We start from the raw sequence: 23,317 nt of genomic DNA, 5'->3' as shown, positions 1-23,317 counted from the left end.
TGTAATGCTTGACATTTCCTCTTAGTATGTGCTTTATTTTCCTGTAACAGACCTGTTACAGACTGTTTGTGGTTGTGTTTTTTCATGGGAGTAAGACAAGCATGGTAAATTTAGAGCTACTGAATATGTTTTTGACTTCTCCCATATGCAAACAAATGCTTTTTCAAAAGGAAGGGTTCCTTAGAAGTTGCCAAAGCTTCGTGCTTTTTGTATAGAAGTTTCCCATTGTTTTTCTTGATCTGACCATTCACATGTACACCTGTAAATTTCAGCTATGCTTTCACAGAGGTGGAGCTTAGCCATCCACTAATGCTGATAGACAGTTGTGGTAGAAGTGATGCTCTGTTGTATAAGCAGAGAATACCTAATGTTCTCTGCTTATATTCAGAATCAGATCTTCTTAGCCCTTTAACTTTCGGGGCTCATTTCTGGTATGGCTCATCTGCCTTCCCTTTCCAGCCCCTCAATGTGTTGTGTGGACGGATTCTTCTGCTGCCAATTATGTACCAAATACTGTGTTGCTTCTTCTAATGGTACTTCGTTTCACCATCCGTCATCTTACCTCCTGTCCACATATAACCATTTATTTTTCTTTCCACTCCTTTTATGCTGTGAATAAAGTTCTGCTTTCTATGATTACTGCAGGACATAACAGTACATGGGTACCTGCTGTTAAGAACCACCAGTCCTGCAGATAAACATGATGCTTTTCTTTTCAGTTCTCTTTTTAGGTATAAATTACATAGCAAAAAGGCAACTACATTTCTCCCCCCAGCTGTGCTTAGGTATTTATATTCAAATATAAATCTTTTTGAAGGAGGGCAGCAATCATTTTAGAGACATTCTTTTCAAAAACACGATAAATGAGAAGAGAACATGTCAGTGTTGTACTAGGGCAGCTGTGCTTATATTTGTAATTATGGTGGACCATTTCTTTATGAAAAGTTTTACTAACTGTATGACTGCTGCCATGCACCCATCAATCCGTCGCACACGGGCTGAAACTATAATTTGTAGCTGTACTTTTACTTTCCAGCAAGAAGTATTTGTTAGCAAAACAAGCTGGCCTCTGAAAGTATTGTAGTAACTACAGTTTGTTTGCCATGTGGTGATAAGGTTGCATGTTTTTGGAGTTCTGGGCTGAGTTTGTTGCAACTCAGCGGGGCACACTTGTCAAAATACAATCTATTTTGAAGAGGAGGAGGGGAGATGAGCAATTAATTGTAATATAAGGTTACAAATTTTTGATCTGTAGTGTGGAGGAAATCAATCAGAAGAATATACCCAATGGATGTCAATGTCAAACAGAGGAATATCTCGTGTATTGTTGATGCTAGCTCACAACGTCCTGTATAGAGAAGTGTCTGATACAGTGAGCTTCTTAAACTGGGGTAAGAGAATAGACAGGGAGGAGAGCTCTTCCTTCTTGGGATTAACCTTCCTGTGTTCCAGTTCAAATACGCGTTTCTGAAAGACACATCAGCCGCATGGCAACTGTGCTTTGTGAATAATTTTTTTACATAATTTACATGAATTTCAGATGAATTGGAAGAATCTGTGATACTACTGAGTGTGTGACAATTTTTTGAGATTAAGTGATTTAAAATTGTTTAAAAAAAATCTGAATAACTGGATCCTGAACAACTACAGTAACTAAAGCACTGACTGTAAAGAATTGCCAGCTGGAGGTATAAATCAACAGATTACAGCACATATACAGAGAAGTGTATAGAAGCAGTGACTGTTTGGATAAGCCATAGTCCTGCTGCTCAGCCACTGCTTTCACAACATTGTGACAGTCCTGGAAAAAGAATGTTTAAGAATAGCTCTAAAGAGCAAAGTTTTGGATCTGGGACTCCTCAGAGTTAAGGAAAATAAAAGAATAGAAGTGCCTAGTTTGGGGTTTCGTGGATACCAGTACTGTATGTGGTTCAGAAGTAGAGAGTGACTTGCAAAAAGTAGAAAGCAGTAGATTTTCTGCTGTGGTAGAAAGTAGATTTTTCTGTGTGATAGGTAAAATGCAGCAAGTGGAAATGGTGAAAGCAAATGGCTAACAGCATTAGCTCTGCAGGGGCGTTCTGAACAAATATGAATGAGTGAAGATTTTATTTAATTCCAGAGATGATATTTTATCTTTTCCTGAGATTTAATTAGTGAAGATTCCCTCCTGTTCTTGTGTGAACTGCAGGTCATTATGCAGTTAGTCATAGAAGTTTGCACTTGTTTCCACTGGTGTTTGAATGAGTCATGTCCATAGTGTTGTGAAGCTGTAGACTGTGGAATGTAGTAGGAGTGTGTGTGTGTGAAGCAGAAGCTGCTCAAGGATAAAATCACTGGGTCTTTTACCCTAGTTTACAGAACAAATAACATCAGTCTGCAGTATGTATGCTTAAACACAGTATGTTTAGCATGTTCAAGCTTGCACCTTCATTCTTAAATAGTTGTGTATTGTTTAAATCTACATAGGTGAAAAGATTTCAGAGACGAAGGAGACATTTGATCCCATTTGATCTCTATAGCATTTTTGTCTACCTAAGCAGCCATGCAACAGCTTGGTACTTTTTTCAGTTTCTCAGGCTCCCTTTGAGCCTGCATTGTCTTCACACTGATTTGTCAGGCATCGGCCTTGGCGCTGTTGAGATTGTTCTTTTCAGCCTCACTTTTTCAACACAGTAGAAAGGAGATGCTTTTGAAAATGTTCCCAGCAAAGGTCACTTTACAGTAAAGAAACATATGAAGTATTGGCAATGCATCCTAATGTTTTTCCTCACAAATAGATTTATAAAAGCGTGGAGTAGCACAGAGCTGCTTCACGGCCATTCAGCAGTTTTCATAAATGTAAAAATTATCTATCTGATCTTTGAATGATGGGGAGGATTTGGACATCTCTGATAATACTGTTGCGTCTACACTTAAATTTTGTTAAAGTTAGCACGGTTTCTTTATAAGTGTGGCTGTGAGGATGGCAAAGGCCTGGAGAAAGCAGATGATTAATATGGCTTAATCTTTCCAGGTCTGTTGTTGCAGGGTTCTTCACAGCAGCAATGAGGACAGGAGGTCATGTACAATTGTTGTAGAAGGATGGAGGTTTTCTTAGAATCAGCAGCTAAGTATTAAAGGATATATCTGTGTAAAGATTCTTTATTGAAGCAGTGCTGGAGAACTATTGAATAAACCTCAGAGTACAGAAAAAGAAAGGCTGAATGTTTTTGAGTTACTGAAATCATTGCTATTCTGCAGCCACTGGACTGACTAATTTCTGTTGGGGTTGGACTCTTTTCAGCTGTAGTATTAATTGCAAGTACATGTACATTATAATTTTATCAAATATATTTCTAAGTGACTAGTTATTCAGACTTAAACATTTTCCGTAGCAGATTCTCTTGCTCAGTTGTTCATTGTCTTTAATCAATACATATTTTGAAGCTGGCAGTATGGCAGTATTAGTTTGTCATATCAGAAGTACGATATGAGTAGTTTACAAGGATTTTTTCCTTCCTTTTAACTGATGACGACTGATGTTGACAACTTCAAAAGGTATTTTTAAAAATTCTTCCCACGCATTTGGCTGCCAGGTGTGTTGGGAAGTGGAAGAATATCATCCAATAACATCTGAATTCCATCCCCTTGGAGCGAGAGATTGAAGGGTTATATTCCTGCAAGATCAGCCAAAAGAGAGAAAAGTGTTTACAGGTGTAACAAGGGAGCTCAAGAAAGAATTTATTTTTGGCCAGGGCATCCTTAGAATGGTGGAGGCTAAGATTTTGACGATTGGTTTCTTGTACAGGTGAACTGTTATTGGAGGAGTTTTTATTCTGCTAGTTTCTACACAGACCTTGTGCACATTATGTGTATGATCAGGCTTTTTTTTTTCCTTTCTTTTTTTTTTTTTTTTTATTCTGTAGCCATACACAGACTGCAAAACAAAACAAACAAACAAAAAAAAAGAGTGAGTCTTTGTTCCTTGCCTCTTAAAATGAGGTGATGTTGGTGTGAATACCCAATATCCCTTTCTTACATTCTTTTTCTCTGACAGACTGAGTATAAAAAGACCATGAAGTCAGTGCTGTGTCATACTGCAACCCAATGCCATACTTTGAGATGCTCTGAAAACACCTGTGTCTTCCAGATGACATCTTTGTGTATTATATGGGATCAGCTTTTTGTCTAACTGGAAGCAGGGCCTGTCTGATTATTAGGAAGCCAAAATGTGCAATAAAACCTAACCTATGAACCCAGGGTTTACACAGTGATGGTTGACTTATGTACTGACTCTGCTTTATACATATTGTAGGTAAACATACAAATGAATGAAGATGTAAAGTCAAGCTCATTATGAAGATTGATATTAGCATTTCTTGAAATCCAACAAAATCTGATGAAAAATGCAAAGCTCAGTCTTGTTGCAAGAAACCTTCCATCATGTTGATTTTGAGAAGTATCAGAGCCTGCAAGTACCTTTCATTTGGTCTGGTAGTTATCTGAAAGTGTATTTTATTTTTTTGTATCATCCAATACAAAAAACAAACAAACAAACAGACAAACAAAAAAAAACAAGGCTGTGGCTTTACCCTTCTTATTAAGATGCCTTACAAGAAAAAAGGAAAAGGCCTGTGTTTTGACCCTTTTTTTTCTGAAGGGTCTTGACATTATAGATTTCTTTTGCTGGGAGCATGTGGCATAAAGGAGTACATTATCATTGCTAACAGAGAACTGAGATTCGGGAGGTAGTTTTGCAATCACTTCCTAGTTATTTTGGCAAACTGCTTAATATGGCCATATTATGGTGAAATTGAATGATAGGAAAATGTAGTAATTAATCTTTACTACTAGTTATTGCAGAAATTTACCATTCCTTGAAAATAAACTAAAATATTTGCACAAAGATGAAAAGTTAGACACCAAGGTAAGGTGGGAGAGAGAGGGGAAGATCTGTTAGGAGAAAGGTGAGGAGAGCTCCAACATGAATATCCTATAATATAAACCTGAGCTGGTCATGAATTGCAGGGTTTGCTACATTTTGCTGTATAGCAGCTTACCAGATTAAGCGTTCTAGTACTTGTGAAGAAATTTGCTACAGCATCCATTTGCTAAGACCAATTTTTTCAAGGCACTTCTGTTGTGTGAAAGGTGAGTGAGTACAGTGAAGGAAATGTAGGCTTCTCTCTTTCTCTTGTTTTCTATGTTTTACATGGCAGTAGATAGACTGTTTTGTCTTAAAGTGTTTCTGCCTCTGTAATTTATTTTACTTTGGCTTCATCTGTCATAAAAATCCATTGTCTTGTATCTGAAAATGGGAACAGTAGAGTCCATAGCAAGGCTAGTCTGCAGGAGTAGTTTGTTAATGCAGACCGTGAAACATTCTCACTGCTGAAGTGAGCAAGTAAACTAGTTGTTAGTCTCAGGTTCATTCTTTAGAAGTTTGTTGCATATACAGTGCTGTTAGATCCTTTTTCTGAAAGATTCCACAGCCTACTGATGAGCAAAATTGCAAGGTTTTTCAGAAGTGTTCATTATTTGCACAACTTTCCACGATCATTTGAGAAGAGTTTATGGACTTTGCTGACCTGGTTAAGAATGGCATTTTTTTTCCAGCCAAATTGCAAACTGCTGTAAAAGAAAATACTTCAATTGTTAGCAGCTTCCTTTTTCTTTTTGCTCTATACTTCACTCCTGTTTTCTCTGGTATGTTTTTACATATTTTCTGTGCATATGGTTACCACAATGCCCCTTCTTTATACATTGTCTAGGAAAATGTTTCAAATGAACCAAATTCTATTTCCACTGGGATTGGCAGCATTGTTGTTACTTTTCTGAAACTAAACTGGGAATGGAATTTGACCCTTGATAAATACTGGGATAATGTGAAACTGCAACCCGTGCTCCAACATGGACAGCTGAGCACCGTCATATTGCAAGACTTTTAGAGGCAGGGCTGAGAAGCAGGAAAGTTCTGTTCTGTAATGTTCTGCATTAAAAGCCATGAGGGAGCCGAACTTAAAACTGAGTGTAAAACAATAACAGTGTCAAGTGATACACAATTACATTTCAGATAACACAGTAAATTTAGAGACAGTATTCTGAGTTGGCTGATTCCAGTGTAACCCATGTCTACATATCTGAAGCTTATTAATAAGTTTCCAATATTATATCATCAGAACTTTCACTGAACAGGGTTCTCTTTCTAAAATTATAGGGCCTATGTTGTCTGTGTGGCAAACTTGATTGACATAACAAGCTTTCTTCTGTTAGCAATGCTATCATTAGAAGTAACTTAAATGGGAAAACAATACAAGTAAAGAAATAAATTTGAAAGCTCGAGAGACTTCTCCCTTTACTTGATATGTTTTAGGTGGCATATAGCTATTATCAGCCATCTTTTGGAGTGTGTGTTTTTTTTTGTTTGTTTTGTTTTTTGTTTTTGTTTTGTTTTGTTTTGTTTGGTAAGATTGTTTTTACTTCGTTTAAAACTAGATAATGATCTTTATTTCCCAAATTAATTAATAGTAGTTCTTCAACTAGTACTGATTTTCTAGGAGGAATCAGTGGTTTATAAATTAGTTGAAAGTTTGAATAGGCCATCTAGATACACAGGCATTTTTTATCAAGGATTTTAACATGATCTAGTAGCCTATTGCTCATGTGAATATCTATTCAGGATGAGAAATACTTGAACTCACCTTTTTTTTTTTTTTTTTTCTGTTTTTGTGTCCTTTCTTCCTTCCTCTTGCCCTGTTTTCTTACAGAGATCAGAATATTCTGGATCCTGCTTTGGAGTATGTTAAGGTAAGGTACCAGTTCTTACCCTTCACATATTTCATTCAGTATATAACTAGCACTGCCAGAGTCTTTCCAGTTCTTTGTAGATAAATAGTGCTTCTGTATATCTTTTGTTAGAGATAAACTAATTATAAATGTCAGACTGTTTTCTGCATGCTTCAGTGGACATCATGTTTCAGGGGTAGACTGCATTTTGATACTGGGGCCTCTTTTCTGTTACATGGTGACTTTGATCTTTGTTAACAATTTAAAAGAGTTCATATTCTTGTTTATGCATTTCTTGGGAAGGAACATATCTGCAAAAATTATAAAAATGTCAGGTTTATGGTTTTAGCAATACATTTGCTAACACTATAGTTAAAAATTTTCCTTCTGATCCAAAAAGTAAGTGGAATCCTGGCAAAACTGTATATTCTGTTTTCCTTCTATACAAGATGAGACTACTTAAAATATATAGGTACCTATTTTAGTAGTGTAAATCATAAACACTCTGGAGCATTCATAAATTTTATTCAAAAGTCAGTCCTTGTTTGGCAATATAGAAACTTTGAAAGAAACCTGAGGGATGTGATTCCGTACTGAGAGCCTCTTGTAGTGCTGCATGTCTGTAATTTCCATTGAATTAGCACCTTTTACCATGGTTAATTTAAGTGAATAGTATGTCTTAGAGAACGAAAATCTGGTTTACAAATCATGTCTCTCAGATATGGGATTATTTAATTTCTGGCCTTTTTTCTCTGTGGTTTAAAAGATTCTAATTTTCTATAAAGGATCTGAGAAGTACAGATTATCCTTGACTATAGGGTATTTCTGTAACTATTCCATATGGACATGTGAATTTCTCAGATGTGTATATTACTGCTTCAGGTTAGAGTTGAGGTGACAAAGAGACTAGAGAGCCAATAGCAACAAATTGAATAGGATATTCCAAAGTCAGCTGGGTTCTGCTGCTAGAATTCCCTGTGTGGGTGTTCATAGTTGAGGAGAATGGAGGGGTGCCCAGGTTAGAGTTGAGGCTGATAGAACAAGTAAACTAGGAGAAACAGTAAGGCAGTGTTGGGAAGGGACTGCCAAAGGAAAGTGCCAAGAATTAATTTGCCTGTGGGAGGGGTTGTCTGCTGGACCTTCAGCCTAGGGTTGGGGCGGAGGAAGGAGTTAAAGTTTGGAGGAAGAGAAGAGGAAGACCAGAACTGGAAGGCCCATGGGAAAGGGGATGTCAAAGGACTCAGGGGACTGCTGGTGAAATTCTGCTTTAAACATTGGTTAGTTCAGTGTTGCAAAGTCCCCTGGGAAGTCCTGGATGGACCTTGGACCTGGCCTGTTAACCTGTCTTGCCTGAGGCTCACTGGACTGTCACAGGACTTGTCAGTGTCATCACCCTCATCAGCGTGCTTCTGCCTTGGTACTCTGGGACTGGACCTTACTGGGGAGCTTGCCAAGGCATACCTAGTCCCCTTCAACTGCAAGACAGCTAGTTTTAAACTTTAAAATAATTTAAAAGAGGTAAGCAGAGCAACTTCAGATGCAAATCCTCATTGTTTCTGTAGTGATGCAAACATGCTACGTGACGTTGTGGGTCCCGTAAGAAAGGCAATACTTGTTCAGAACGTGCTCCTGCTGGGAGGTGTTCAACATCTCTTCAGAATTGGATTCTGCTGTAAATAGAATGGGCAGAATTAATTCAGCTACAAGAAATAACATGGTTATCTTCTGATTCAACATGCTCTGTTTCACAGTGGAAAGAATATCATAGTGCTTATCACGGCAGTAGTGACTACATGCAGACACTGCTACAAAGGGCAAAGAGACTGATGGTAAACTCAGAAGCCAGTTGTATCAATTTTCTCTTTATGCAAACCTTTACCCTGCTAGAATCTGGTGACAAGAAGTAATAGGAATAGTTCCTTGCATTTAGATACTCTCTGGCTGGAGGAAAGGCAAAATAAATTATTTTTCCTTCTCTATTTTGTTCAAGATACAAGATAGAAAAGGCACGATTATAAAATTAATCCTCTGAAGATGTTCTTTTATAGGCTGCTCTCTATAGATGTGCTGTGGTTTCAAATACTTGAATCGAGAGTACAGCTCACAAATGGCAGTTTTCTGCATCTTGAATGTTGATGTATAAGTTCATTCAGTATACAAAGAGACCTAATTATGCAAAACCGAGTTCTAAGGAAAAAAATGTACTGATTTGCTGGAGTCTGAGTACTGAAGTGTCTGTATGACTTCAACCATTCCTTTGTCTTCACAGTGTTGCTGAAACCATGGTCACAGTTAAATGGCTCTTTCAAAACCCCTTTTATGGTAGAAGCAAAAACAGGCCAGACTGCTTTGAGTCAGGCTGCTAAGTCATGAAAGAGATTTACAGACACAAAGGCACGTTGTACATTCCGTGAGATTTTTACAAGTTTTATGAGCCAAATAATAGATCCATTGGTAGTCTCAGCAGGTTCTTCCCACACCGTGAGTCTACGCATCCACAGAACAGTCTCCTGCAAGGGAGAAAAGATCAAGTGCTGGCAGCTTTGAGTGTGTTGGAGAACTTCTTGAGAGTTGTTTTGATCAAATTCGTGTGAACTGAAGATAGCTTTCTGTCCCATTCCTATGCGCTGTAAATACTTTAGGATCTTCTAGACAGAAGCCTGCACTATAGTCATTAAAACTGTATCACAGCAGAAAGAAAGAAACAGATTTCTCTCTTCATTTTATGTAAGCCTTTTTAGTATTTTCCATGGAAAAGTGCTAATAAGTACAGAAATACTCATCAGAATATTACTAAGGCCTGAGATTTTGGAAATGTATTTTAATCCATTAGAAGAAGAATTACAGAATTTATGACTGATTGTCTGCTGAGCATGGTCATGAGGCAAGTTTATATTTAGATTCATATTTGAAAATCAACTGTCAGTGGTTTAAGGAAGTTACAGCTGCAGAAAAATGCCATTCCCTTGTGATGTTCTACTGAATGATACATGTTTCTCAGCACTATAGTGTTCATTTTTCCCTAGTTTTACTCCTTGATTTTTTTATAAAGCAAGCTGTCATAGATCATATTGCCATTTGTGACAGCTTTAGTGAACACAACTAAAAATAAAATGCTGGTGACATTCCAACGTGTTGGTTATATCCAGTTTTGCAAGATAGGACAGTACTCTGTGGGTTTAATTCAACTGCAGGGAACTTGGATCCCATGATGAGGTTTATTGATGCACAGTTTGTATTGCACAAATTCGTCGTATTGTTGATGTCAATCACACGTGGGGGCATTTGACCTTCATCATTCTAGTGGCTGTTCCAAGAAGATAACTTGGGAGGAGTACTGTCAAAAGGGAAGTTTGTGTATTCATACATTTAGGAAGGTTTAGAAAAAAATCCTTGTCAGCATAACATGTATTTGCAGTTTGGGAAAGAGTTCTTCCTGATCACATTTGAGATTGCATTGCAAGAAGCCTTTTTTAGACATGGAAATATATTAAAGAAATCCCCACACTGGAAAACTTGCCAAGTACAGTGTATACCTGTTTATGAGCTGCTGTGTATCACTCTCCTGTAGAGACTTGTCTGTTGAGATGCGAGTTGTGACTTGTGAATGGAAAGTTTGTTGGGTTTCTGTGTTGTCTGACTGTTAGACATTAAGTATCTGAGCTTGGAGGATTGACTCACACTAAGGCACCAAATGTTCTTTTTGACCCCGTAAGTCTTTTTTTTTTTTTCCCTTTTGCAACTGCAGTAGTGGCAACAGCATCACAGAAGGTAGAAGTATCAGGTGAGTATTTCAGCAAGGAGAAACGGAGTATGCCCATACAGTTAAGTTTGACTTTAGATGTTGCTTTGTCACTACGGGATTGGTATCCAATTTGAAGATAGTTGGCTTGACTTTGGCATTGGTCTCAATGATGTTTTACTAAGACATTTACATTTTTTCATGTTTCTCTACTTAGTAGGAGCTTATCCTTCACAAATACCACTCCACAGTAGTTACCTCTTGTACATAAATTGTGTAATTCAGAAAGTTAAGATACTGTTAGATCTAATCTAATGTTAAATACATAAATTTATCTAACTCACAGTGAAAAAAATCCTTAATTTTTGAGGCTTGCTGGCTTAACTGATAGTTATACGCTGCCCTCTGCTGGAAAAAAACACTGCACCTGTATTTTACTCGACATGGATACTAAAAATCAAAATTTTCATAATTTATTATAACTTTCATAGTAATAAAAACTCATTTTTTTTTCTGCAGAGGCAAAGAATGAGGAAGAAAGATTTCCACCATCTATGCTTCCTCTTAAATCATAAAAGTTTTTGAGAAATTCTTTATGAGGGTGTCACTGACATTGTTATAACAGATGTTCTAATCTGTTCAGCAGCCCAGAAAATTTTCAAACAAGACTTAAGGATTTGTATATGTAATTGAAATTCAGCAGCTCCTAAGTAGTTAATTGCCCTAAAATCATTATGAGAATCTTGCTCCCATTTATTTGAAGTTAACGCAAACTTGTTTCATTTGATAGAGCAGTTATCTATAATTACACCCAGGCTTCAGTACTTTCCAATGTTGAGATTTGTTTGACCCAACAGGCTACTGTCTGAAAAGACGGCCGAGTCAGCAAGTCCATAGTCTTTTGGGTACAAAGTGATGAATAAAATTTAAGATCATGTTTCCAGTAAATATGCAGGAACAGTGATTCTACAGCTGTGCAAGACAATGCTCTTCTCAGTCTGCTGTCCTAGTTCATGTTTCCCTAGTAGGGTGATTCCCAAGTTAGCCTGTTAATGTCTGGGGCTTTTTGTTCTTTCCCAACCCCCAATTCTTGAATGACCTGATTAGCTCTTAAGATCTGGGTTTTGTTGTGGTGGTGGTGTTTTTGTTTGTTTTAGCATACTGAGAGCTGAGATTGTATTTTATTTTTCCATTGTGAATGATAATCCTTATGAATTTAGTCAAGTGGATAGTAACTTTCTAATTATTCTGGCCTTTATTTTGAAGTCTTTTAGCAGTGGTTCTTACATTCTCTTTCCCTGATGCTGAAAGAGTTTAGGGTATTTTGCATGTGCAACAGCTTTTGTAGTGCCTAGTGTGCTTTGGTAAATCTAAAATATGTCTTCTTGCAGCATGCATTCTCTCTAATTGCATGCTAAAGATTAACCTTACATTTAGCCTCTCATTATAAATTTGACCCTGTTGATGTCTGTATTCTGGTACTTGAATGTTATCACTCATTAACTCTTAAATTATATCTGTTCTGGAGTCATCACAAGCTACTGAATGCACAGATATCACAATAAGCTTTGAGTAGAAAACTGTCTATAAAATTACACTACACTATTTTTTCTGGTGCCAGTAGACACTTACTTGATCTTTTCAGTATCTTTGTTAGATCAATGACTGTTATCGAGCCATGTTCACAGATGAGAAATGTCAACTGGAAAAACCTGAATCTGACAGGTTGGGTAGAAATGTTGAGATGCAGAGAAAAGCCTAGCTTTCATAATATAAAAAAAATTATTTTGTCTCTAGAGATCTTGTGAAACTTGGATTTAAGTGAAAAAAACTTTTTCTCCAAAATATTAATGCCTGTGGCCTTCAAATGCTGACAGTTACAGATTGCTATTTATGTTATCCCCAAGTCAAAATGATAGTGTCAGTGAAAAGAAATAGTAGTAGGTGATGAAGATCATTTACATTTCAAAGAAAGGGGTAAAACTAGGTGCTTTTTGTTTTTTTTTTACTTTTAAGACATTGTCTAGTTCTTCTTGATTTGTGATTCATTTTCATTGGAAAAGGAGTTATCTGTCAGATATCGTGGTTGTTGAAGGGACGGATCATTTCTGGAAAAAACAGTGCTTTCCTGTGTAATCCCGTACCCAGTCCTTTACACTGCAGTAGGCGCTGTATTCCCTTATTTGCTAAAAAAGAGTGTACCATTTCCCACAAAAGTGCTTCCTGTGGGGGAGAAAGAAAGGTGCTGAATCATACCTTCACTGTGCCTAATTTCTCCCACTTCAACTGTAGTGTACATTTTAAGTATTCTTGGTAAGAGCAACCCTGTGCATGATAAAAAGTGTTTGAAGATTTGAGAGGAGAACACGTTGAAGTAAATCTAGTTGTAAAGTGGATTTAGTTTTCTTTCCATTTTCAATTTCTGTACAAACGCTTGTGTCTATTGACACAAGAAGAAAAAGGTGTCTTGCTGTGTGTTGGCATCAGCTGGAATTCTTATAGCTTACACTAGTCTTTTATATATCTATGTTAATAGGTGTGTACATATATAAAAGGTATGAGTGCAGATAAAATTTAATCCTTTCCATGTGAGATATTTGAACTCTGCAGAACAGAAGAGAAACCTGACTGCAGTCTACCATCTTTAGTGTTGATCTGTTCTTAACTGTTACTGAGCTGTGTCCTTTGTGCAGAATACTTTTCATTTTGGGTTTTCAGTATTGTTCCACAGGAAGTGTGCTTTGAGGATGATAGTTATTGATATGATTGGGTCCTTTTCATTGTCTTGTGGGTGGACTAATAGCAAAGGCTGATTGGCACATGAAAACGTTTATATTTAACTCCTTCATAGTGGCACCTGATTAAGTTGATTTTTAAACATATATAAATACATAAACCACAAGGGGGAGTGAGTATATAGCTTGTTGAAGTCAAATTATTAAAGAACGTTTCAGGTACTCTTCCAGACAAAGTGTATGGAGGTGAAGCTCCTAATCTCTTGGAGCTATGTTTATAGAAACTAATTAGGGTAAGACTGGTATATTGTGCATGTCTGTACAATCTTGCCTCTTTTTGAAATACTGTTTGGCTATAGGTTGGCTAGTAGAGAAGGCAGCAGAAGGAACATTAGAAGTATATTTCAGTAGAGATACCATCTATTAATTTGTGTTCTCAAAGGAGTAGGATTTGCTGATTGAGGTTTTTTTATGTCAAATACTATTAGAAACTAAGCACCTATGTGAATGAGAGAATATGTTATGTTGGCTATCTAGAATACACTGAGGGCCTCCTTGCCCTCAAATCTTTCCATTAGGAAAATGTTGAAAGGGAGCACATGAGCTGAGGTGAGCTTGCTGCTTTTGTTTCAATTTCATCAAAGTCTATTACGCAAAAATGCGTGAGGGAAACAGACCTTTCAAACTCATACATGCTGCTGAAGAGTTCGAAAAACTGAGCACCAGCAGAGCTCAAATGACTTGTGGATTTAATTTTTAAGTGTTACACAACCAAAACCCCTCCTTATATAAAAGGGAAGTATTCTTGGATATTTTAGAGTTTTCAATAGAAGGTTGATTTTGAGGTGCCTCCCTTCGGCAAAGTAATATATATATATGTGTGTGTGTGTGTGTGTGTGTTTTTGAGTTACAGTTGAAATTGGAGTAAATCTCAGATAAACACTTTATTTTGATAGGATTGGAGAGATTTTCAGAAGAAGAAATCTGCAGCTAGCGTTTTATATGCAAGAGAACTGTACTGTGTCAAGTAATGCTGAAGTTAGACTAGTGACAGCTATGTTGGCTAAAAAGAGAAGACAATATGAGCCAGAAGTTTGGAACTAATTCTAAAAAAAAAAGTAAATTTACGCCTTTTCAAATTTATTTATTTTTATTCCAATACAAATAAATAAATTGAAAAAAATAACAGGTGAGGCATTACAAAATAGCTTCATGTTTGTATGCAAGTTGGCAGACAGTAGATGGAGCTCAAGCGTATATAGACTAGTTTTTGATAAGATACATAAAACTGGCTGGTGGCCTCTTAATAGATGGCTGTAAGACAAACAATGCCTATTGTCAGATGTCTAAAAAGTTTACATGTTATTAATAAAAGATCAGTTTTTTCAAAGGTATTTGGATATCTTAAAGTGCACCTTAGGACCCTGTAGGAAGCTCTTCAGGAGGTTGGGCACCTATTTCTTGCAGATTCCAATCTGTATTTTTAGGTAAGTGGTATTTCCAAAGAGGTTTATTCATTCAACACTAAATACTAAATAGATGCAAACTCCATGTTCTTACTCTTCCTGTACAACAGCTACAGGCCTTACAGAACTGCCATAGAAGGAGGGAGTTTTGCTGACCTCTCCTGTACCACACCCTTGCAATGCAAACAAATGTAATTACAACTACAGTGCTATCTATTGCTTTATTATCAGGAACTGCACCAACAGCCTGCAGGAGGTTAGAAGGACATGAAAGACTCAGTTCCAGTAAGAAATATCACAGGAATGGTACAACCTGAGCTGGGTGGTGGGACATTACGGTGCCTGTAGACAGTTGAGTTAAGGACAAATAAAAGTAAGCAGTGTTCTAGAACTGTGTTGCCATCCTTTTTCTCCCACATATTCTACAATTTAAAAAGTGTTCAGTTGTAAGCAGTTGGGCACTACCTGTATTTGGAGGCATCCCCCACAGAAGTTTGGTTAGGGATGCTAGGCCATGTCCTAATGACTAAGTACTAAGACTAAATGGTAGTGGGCATCGTGAAGATGCTGTTTTGTGTGGACAACTTGTTTGTCAGTTGTATCCTCTGTTTCCTTACTTTTTCGTACATCAAAAGAAGAAATAATTAGTTATATAGAGAAGTAATACATACTAAATGAAGAATGTTCCAATCTTAGGATCTCCATGCTTTGATTTGTTTTTTTTTCTTTAAAATTTTATTCATGTTATGTCTTATTGCAACCTTATGGATGCATTTTATAGCAATGGGTGCTTACAACCCTTGTTAGATTGTGTGTGCGCACTGTGCAGTCAGGAGGTGCCTGCCATATGTCGTCACAAGTCCCACGCACTGTGCAAGCAGGAGGTGCTGTATGCCGTATGGTGACATGAGTCCAGCATGCTCTGCATTGGCTGCCTGCTGTGTCACATCCAATTTATGCTGTTGACCCTTGTACTGTACACCATGTCTACTCTCGTTTATAGTTGGCTTTCTGGGTGGATTGTTTACTTTTTACTTAGTGAAAAGAAATCTAATGTAGCATTGCATGTATTTCACTGGATATTGTCGGGCTGATTTAAATGCTTAGGTCATTTGTCAATGTAGCACCATCTAACAGTGGCAAGTCACCAATTCCATTCTGTAGTTTAGTCTAAAATTATTTCTCTGTAATATGAAATCACGAATCATATCTCTCTGTATGAATTATAAGTACACCCGTGAACATGAGTGTTGTTTGGACCAGATGATCTCGATGGTATTTTCCAACCTTTATAATTCTATGGAAATAACTTTTTTTTTTTTTTTTTTTTTTATTTATCTCTGCAGACTGTTCTGATAATTTCAGACTGCTTGTGAGATTTCAAGTATTTGTATTTTTACAGAGTTTGGTTGCATTACTTGAGCCACTTGCAACTTTGAAGCCAAATAAATCTTTGGTTGGTTTTGTGATGAGAGAAAAAGAAGCCCAAAACCCAAAGAGAAATGATTCCTACATTCTGTCTCATTTAATGTATAAGATTAAAGCAGCCTAAAAGGATTCCCCCAGAACAGGTTTTCACTATCCAAGGTGAATACTTCAAGCTCTTGCATATGCAATGTGCTGTGGATGGGGTTGGAGACAGTTTAGGTGTGTCAGGAGAACAGTCCCAATCTGCAGTGCTGAATAAGTGTAATTTAAACCAGATCATGAAACTCCCTAAATAACTCTACAGGCTTTGCAATAATACAGATGGGATCAGGAAGGACACCTTCATTTCTCTTCCTGTTGGACTATTAGGAACCTGATACCAAATGTGATCAAGTGTCCTTAAATTCGTGTCCTTAAATTTGTGTCCTTAAATTCGTGTCCTTAAGTTCTGCAAGTTCAGAAAGTCTTTCTTAATAAACTTACCTATCAAAAGCACTGTAGCCAAACATCCTTAGAAACAACTGAAGGCATTATCAGGTATTTTAGGATTCTTGACAAGAATCTTTGAAAAGGAAGAAAGGAATCTGATACGATAGTTGATCTCCTGATGTTGGAAAGTATTAGAAATAAATTAATAGATTGACTTAGCAGAAACATCACGTTTGATGTTTCTTAGGTTCATGAAACAATTTATTTCTCATGCAATCAACCCAAAGTACCAGCAAAAGGTTGCAGAACAGGAGAGTGGAAATGGCTGAACCATCCTTAGCTCCTCCGAGTCAATATTTACTGGATATAAATTAAGTGTAATTTGGAGCAGCCTGAAGGCTGTTCATAATCATGCTGGCTGAAAGAGCTCTGTGGTAGCCAACAGTGCAAGAATTATTGTACCATTACCCAGAGGTTTCTTGCATACTACTTTCTTCCAGTAGTCTTAATTTTCCTAGTGATGTATCACAGTGTCATATCAAGGTTCCAGTTCTGACTCTGGTTCTTAAGAATGCATCATCTATTCATTGAACCATATGTGCAGACCTTGTGTAACCTTTATTAAAAAAAAAAGTCCTATCAGTTTTGCTTAAAAAAATAGATTCGCTGTCTGAATAAAGCAGTCTTTCCTGCTGGTTATACTATTGATTTAAAAATAAACAAACAAAAACCAGCTGCTGTATAAAATTGTACAGTATTATTTTTAAGGGTTAGTTTCATTGTTTCTGGCATTCCCACACCATACGTAGGTTTTGATTCTTTAATTCGTAATTTATGCAGTACAGTTTGGGTTGAGCAGTGGATGTAAGACTTCTTACTGCTGCTTAGTAACAAGCCTTTTAAATGAAAAATAGGTATGCCCACATTGAGCACACATTAGGCCAAATTTACTTTCCAGATTGAGCTGTGCTAGTCTCATTGAAGCAAAGACATTGTGCCTACAATCAAGGTAGTCAGTTGAAGGTGCTCTTTCAGTCCCAATGCTTTCTGTACGGAAAATACTAGAGGGGGAATCCAGATCCTGTTGAAAAGGTTTTGGAAGATTCGTATATAAAAAAATATAATAATCTTTGCCTTGGCCTTGCTTGTTCTTTGTTATGTGCTGTTTCAGGTGAAAGAACTATGTCAGGAATTATATCATTTGAGCTAGACCATTAAAAATATACCAGTGAGTTTCCCTAGGTAAATGAGTCACACAAGAAGTTGCAAAACTAGTAGGTCTTTCTGAAAGACATGAATGTACACGTAAAGTCATCAAGGCCTGGGGAAATGTGTGCATTAACTAATGAACCACAACAGTGGTTGGATTTGCAGTCTAGGGCTTGATAAAGTAGGAAAGCACAAGTATGTAAAGGATATTGCATCCTCTCTGTTGTCATAAGTACAGAATCATGCTGTTGTGGGGATTTGGGGTTGTTTTTTTTTGTTTGTTTGTTTGTTTTTCCTTTCAGTAGATCACTTCATGATGAACTGTATTAAAACTGTTGCGTCAGTCTTCAACTCTTTGGAAATCTGTTTTTTTAATTCTTACGATGACTGAGAACTTTAGTCTGAATTCCAGTGTAGGTTTATTCATTGCTAAGTCATAATAAATCCCCCCCTGCAAGCACCTCTCTTTTTCAAACTTTTTTCTGATTCTTTTTGGAGCAAAGGTAACCCACCTTATTTTTCATTGCTAAACCATTTAGCTTCTGTTGCCAAAATAACTTACTCATCCTAATAGCTCTTTTCATCACCCGGTATGGTTTTGAGTTACTTGTATTGCGCACTGATTCCTAATACTTTCTTGTCATCATTACATAGCAGAAATGCTATATTATAATAATTCAAGGATGCATCCTTGAATTTCATTTCCCTTTTTGTGTGTGTGTTTTGTTTTGTTTTGTTTTGTTTTCCTCCTCTATAAACTGGATTAGGATGTTACTATAAGAATTTATTTGTGAAGATTCTTCAGAAAAACCACCTTTGATATGTCCTCCCATAGTACCAAAAATGTCCAGACACAGTCACAGTCAAGGCTTTTGTCTTTGGAATTCTGCAGGGTATCTTTCGATCTTCTCAGACTACTTCTCTGTCAAACTACTTTGAGGTGTTTCTACTCCCCAGCAGTAAGTAGGACTCTGTATTCAAAGCCATTATTGCCAGCTTTTCTGAGCTGATCTTTTATCCTTTTTCTTGTCAAGGTAATAATTTTTGAGTCCATTTTCTTCTGTTCTAGAGAGTTTTCCTTTCCTCAGAAGAGTCACAGGCATAACATCTCCTGCACTGAGCCATGTAGTGTGACTAATTTTATGAACACTCTTGTTTTATTGCTTAATTTGGTGCTAGTTACCTGCAAACATTTGGTGGTCAAACAGGGTAAGAGAACTTTACGCATCATGCTTCCTTTTTCTTGGTTTCAAGACTGAGGTTACATTTTCTATTTGAATGGGCTCTCCATTCCCCTTGCTTTGAAAGGCAGTGCACATTTTAAGTCTTTGCTCAGTGCTGCTGCTTGGTTTATGTGACAAGTCCCATTGCTTGATGCGGGCACTAAGGACATTTCACATTGTTCAATCAATGTGGGAAGGAGGTACTCTATTTTTAGGTGGGAAGTATTGCTTTGTGAGGTAGTATCTGAGGACATCCATAAACATTTAATATATATGCCCTCCTAATTATGGGTTATATTTGTTGCTGATTAAAAAGACAAGTAGCTCTTCCTTTTAACCACTTGTTGTGGTTCCGCTCGAGTGGGCAGCCGAGCTCCACCACAGCCGCTCTCTCACTCTCCCAGCTCAAAGAGGAATGGGGAGAAAATATGATAAAAAGGACTCAAAGGTTGAGATAAGGACAAGAAGATCGTGCAGTAATTATTGTAACGGACAAAACAGACTCAGCATAGGGAGATAGTAAGATTTATTGCTTATTACTAACAAGCTGGAGAAGTGAGAAACAAAGGAAAGAAACCAAAAGCACCTTCCCCCCCATCCATACTCTTCCACCTCCTCCCCCCGAGCGGCGCAGGGGAACGGGGGAATGGGGGTTATGGTCAGTCTACAGCACTTCTTCTCTGCCGCTCCTTCTCGGTCACTCTCGTCCCCTGTGCTGTGGGGTCCCACCCACGGGATGCAGTCCTTGATGAACTGATCCGGCATGGGCTTCCCACAGGCAGCAGCTCTTCCAGAACTGCTCCAGATATGGGTCCGTACCAAGGGGCCCATCCCTCAGGAGAAAACTGCTCCAACCTGGCTCCCCTACGGGCAGCAGCTCCTGCCAGGTCACCTGCTCCTGCGTGGGCTCCTCTCCACGGGCTACAGGTCCGGCCCGGAATCTGCTCCGGCAGGGGTCTTCCACAGGCGGCAGCCTCCGTCGGTGCAGGGCCACCTGCTTCACCGTGGTCTCCTCCATGGGCTTCAGCGTGGAACCCTGCTCCACCGTGGTACTCCATGGGCTGCAGGGGGACATCCTGCTTCACCATGGTATTCACCACAGGCCGCAGGGGACTTCTGCTCCGGCGCCTGGAGCACCTCTCCCCCTCCTTCTGCACCGACCTTGGCGCCTGCAAGGCTGTTCCTCACTCCTCTCACTCTCCCGGCTGCTGTGTGGTGCAGAGTTTTTTTTCCCTGTCTTAAACATGCTCTCACAGAGGCGCAAAACAACATCGCTTATTGGCTTGCCTCTGGTCAGCAGTGGGGCCCTTACCAAACATGTGGCAGCTTCTAGATCCTTCTCACAGAAACCACCCCTATGGCCCCCTGCTACCAAAGCCTTGCCACGTAAACCCACTACACCACTCCTTGGCATTTATTCTTTCCTAAACTGAGGTCTGAAACATCTATGACTTCGGATTTTTTGCTACCATCCAGTTTATAAATGACTGATACTTTCAAAGTTTCTCTTTAAGTGTTACAGGCCTTCTTGCAGCCCTTAATCCAGTGCATTTTGTTTCCTTCCCATCTCCTAATCAGGCTGCTTTGGAGGTGAGGTGTTGGCTCTAAGTGCTATTATAACTAGGCAAGTTATTTCCTTTTTTTGCCTTAGTTCCTGAGAGGTCATTGAGGTGTGGAGGGCACATACTTTGCTGATCAGTAGTTTACTAGTCAGTAAGCTGTCCACTGACAACCTGGGCATTCATTAACTCTCTTCTTGTTGTGGGGAGTTCTTGTTCTCAGAGCTTTTCATGCCTTCTCCTCCTGTTTTCTGTTGGTAGAAACTACCTCCAAACCAAGAAAACTCACTTTTGATTGCACACTTCATGGCAAAAGTGAAATTTTGAAATTAAAATACAAGCTGCTTAGACTGCAGAAAGTAGATAGCCTCATCTATTTCCTAAATGAAGCACATCAGAGTAGGTGTGCTTAATACCATTGTTAAAGCAGAAGAGGTAGAATGAGTGCAGAGTTGTGAGAACCGATGCTGCATTGATTTAACTTAATTTCTTGGCACCTGCACACTGCAGTTCTAAGACAAATTTTAATGAATCGCTAGTTAATCTTGAATGAAATAAAACTTCCTAAAATTACTGAAATTTAAAAATGCAGTGTGTTATCATTTGAACAGTTATTTTTGGTTTGCTGGTCCCTTTTTTCTAGTGGTATCTTCTGTCAATGAATTCCACAAGCTTTTCATACTTTTGGGTGAAATTCACTTCTACTAGAATCTACAAAACAGAGTCAGCATCTTTTTTTGAGGGTGTGTAGGATAAATGCAGTTTTTATTCTTGTTCTCTTCTAGTGGCAATGGAAAAAAACAGAATATGATACTTTATTAACCACGTGAAATATTCTGAACAAGTTGCCTTTGGTCAACAGGCAATACATTAAATGGAGAAATGGATTAAAAAACATTTTGCAGCTATAGAAGAACTACACAAATTATGCTTGAACTAAACTATGTAGTCTCTGCAACTTGGTAGGAGTAAGAAAACTGAGACACAGCTGAACAGTTGAGGTTTCACCTGGATGAAAAGAATGCTGCTTAAGTAGGCAGTGCAGAAATGTGCCCATCCCATTCCATAGACAATCTGTGATCAAGTTGTATCCTTGGAGAAGGATAGTGTGATGCATAAATTCTGGAATGTCACTGGAATGCAGAATGTAAGAGAGGAAGATTAGAAGCGTGGAACAGAAGAAACTGTTGTGTGGTTTTTAGTTCTCTTCCACAGCACAAAGAGATTGAAAATTACAGATGAAATATATGAATAGTATCAATCTTGCAGGTGATCTCCATGTGTGAGCATGGTGTCCAAGAGAATAAAATCACAGGTGCAAATATAACTTGTTTTTATTTTGTTTTGGTGTTCATTTTTACTTTGTCAAAGCAGATTGTCTTTAATCTTTTCTTTCTCTAGTAAATTGCACAATCCCATGGAACTGTCATCAAGCTAAAGCTGTCAGGTGTTAGCTGTAACTACTAATGGTACCTTGGTTACTCCACTAATACTGACCATGTTGGCAGTCTTGGTTTCTTGCTATTTTTTTTAATTTTTTTTTTACAAGGACTGGTTGCCAGAAACTGCCTAATTAAAAATAAACAGATTTATCATTTTCCTTGGTTACTGAAACTCTAAGGATGTAAATCTTATTCGAATATGATGAACAACAGTTGTCAAACACTAATCAACTGCTTTTCCTCTTCGGTTATCTCTTATGTGTTTGGAGGTGTTATTGATGGTGCAGATAAAAATATTGCATGACTGGGCTGGAGCAACTGATTAAGCTTTTACCAGCACAGGGAGACAATCAGGTTCTGTATCTCATCGAGAAGTTTGCCTTGAGCTGGTGTCTTAAATGCAGCTCTGAGCCAGGGGATACCAAGATAGAGGAGCTAGGATTTCACTGGGTGAGTGGAACAGATCACATGAGGATTCTGGCACACTCTGTATGGCATGCTGAAAGCAAGAATGACAGTGGTGACTGAATTGATAGTATCAACTTCAGCTGTGGAAAGCGTCCCAGACTGATACGTGAGCAGGGGGTGTAGCAACACTGGCAGGCAGCGGTCATACTAAAGAGCTTGCTAAACCTCTGAAAACTACTCAGAGTGACCATTCATCTTCAGTCTTGAGGACACACGAGCAGAAGAACTGAAAATGCCAAAGGATTATAATGTTTTTCAAATGCTGATTGCAGCACTTTGCTGCTTTTATCATCGTAAATCTATTATCAGAGTCAAGGTAGGTGCCCTGTTTCAATAACAGTAAATAAACAGTACACTCGTCTGTAATGCTCTTAGTTTCTGTTCAGAAGTGTTTATATGATGGATGGATGCAGTGCGTTTCTGTTCTAAAGAACACAATGCACCATTATCTCAGAGAGAAGCTTAAACAGCTTTCAGTTTTATGAGCCTGAATCCGACTATCTTCATGTTGAAACTGCAAGTTTGAAAATGCCCTGGCTTTGGACTTGTTGAAAATAATTTTAGCAAAGTTTCAAGCTTTCAGAATGGGAATCAGATCACTTTGTTCCCTGTCTTTTTTTACCTGCTTATTGAAAATATAGGCAACTTTGCTCGGAAGCTCATTTATAAAAACCCTTCAGACAATTTTGGACTTGACCTTGTATTTCAGAACTTCTAAAATTAAAGTGAACAAAATGCACACTATATGCGAGGAACAAGTCTTTTTAAACATTTAGAGCTATGTTTTCAGAAGGGGGTAACTGTACTGTAATCAGGTAGATTTACTTTTAGGTGACTTAGTTTTTGGGTTT

General features: G+C 38.1%; 1 protein-coding gene across 5 annotated transcripts in view; it reads left to right on the top strand.

The window, feature by feature from the left end:
* Positions 1-23,317, top strand: part of BCAR3 (BCAR3 adaptor protein, NSP family member) — a 99,804-nt gene that overhangs the window by 54,215 nt on the left and 22,272 nt on the right. For 4 of the 5 annotated variants that reach the window (XM_082766249.1, XM_082766251.1, XM_082766250.1 and 1 more), the window contains one exon: positions 6,747-6,786. In XM_082766249.1, coding sequence (XP_082622375.1) covers positions 6,747-6,786 — 40 coding nt within the window. Of the gene's footprint in view, positions 1-6,746; positions 6,787-22,662; positions 22,783-23,317 lie in introns of those variants that run through there. The other variant, XM_082766253.1, reaches the window with a different exon arrangement.

Source organism: Aythya marila (genome assembly GCF_965140915.1).
Source record: "Aythya marila genome assembly, chromosome: 8".
In the NCBI taxonomy this organism is placed as follows: domain Eukaryota; kingdom Metazoa; phylum Chordata; class Aves; order Anseriformes; family Anatidae; genus Aythya; species Aythya marila.
This window is presented reverse-complemented; position numbering and strand designations above follow the sequence as displayed.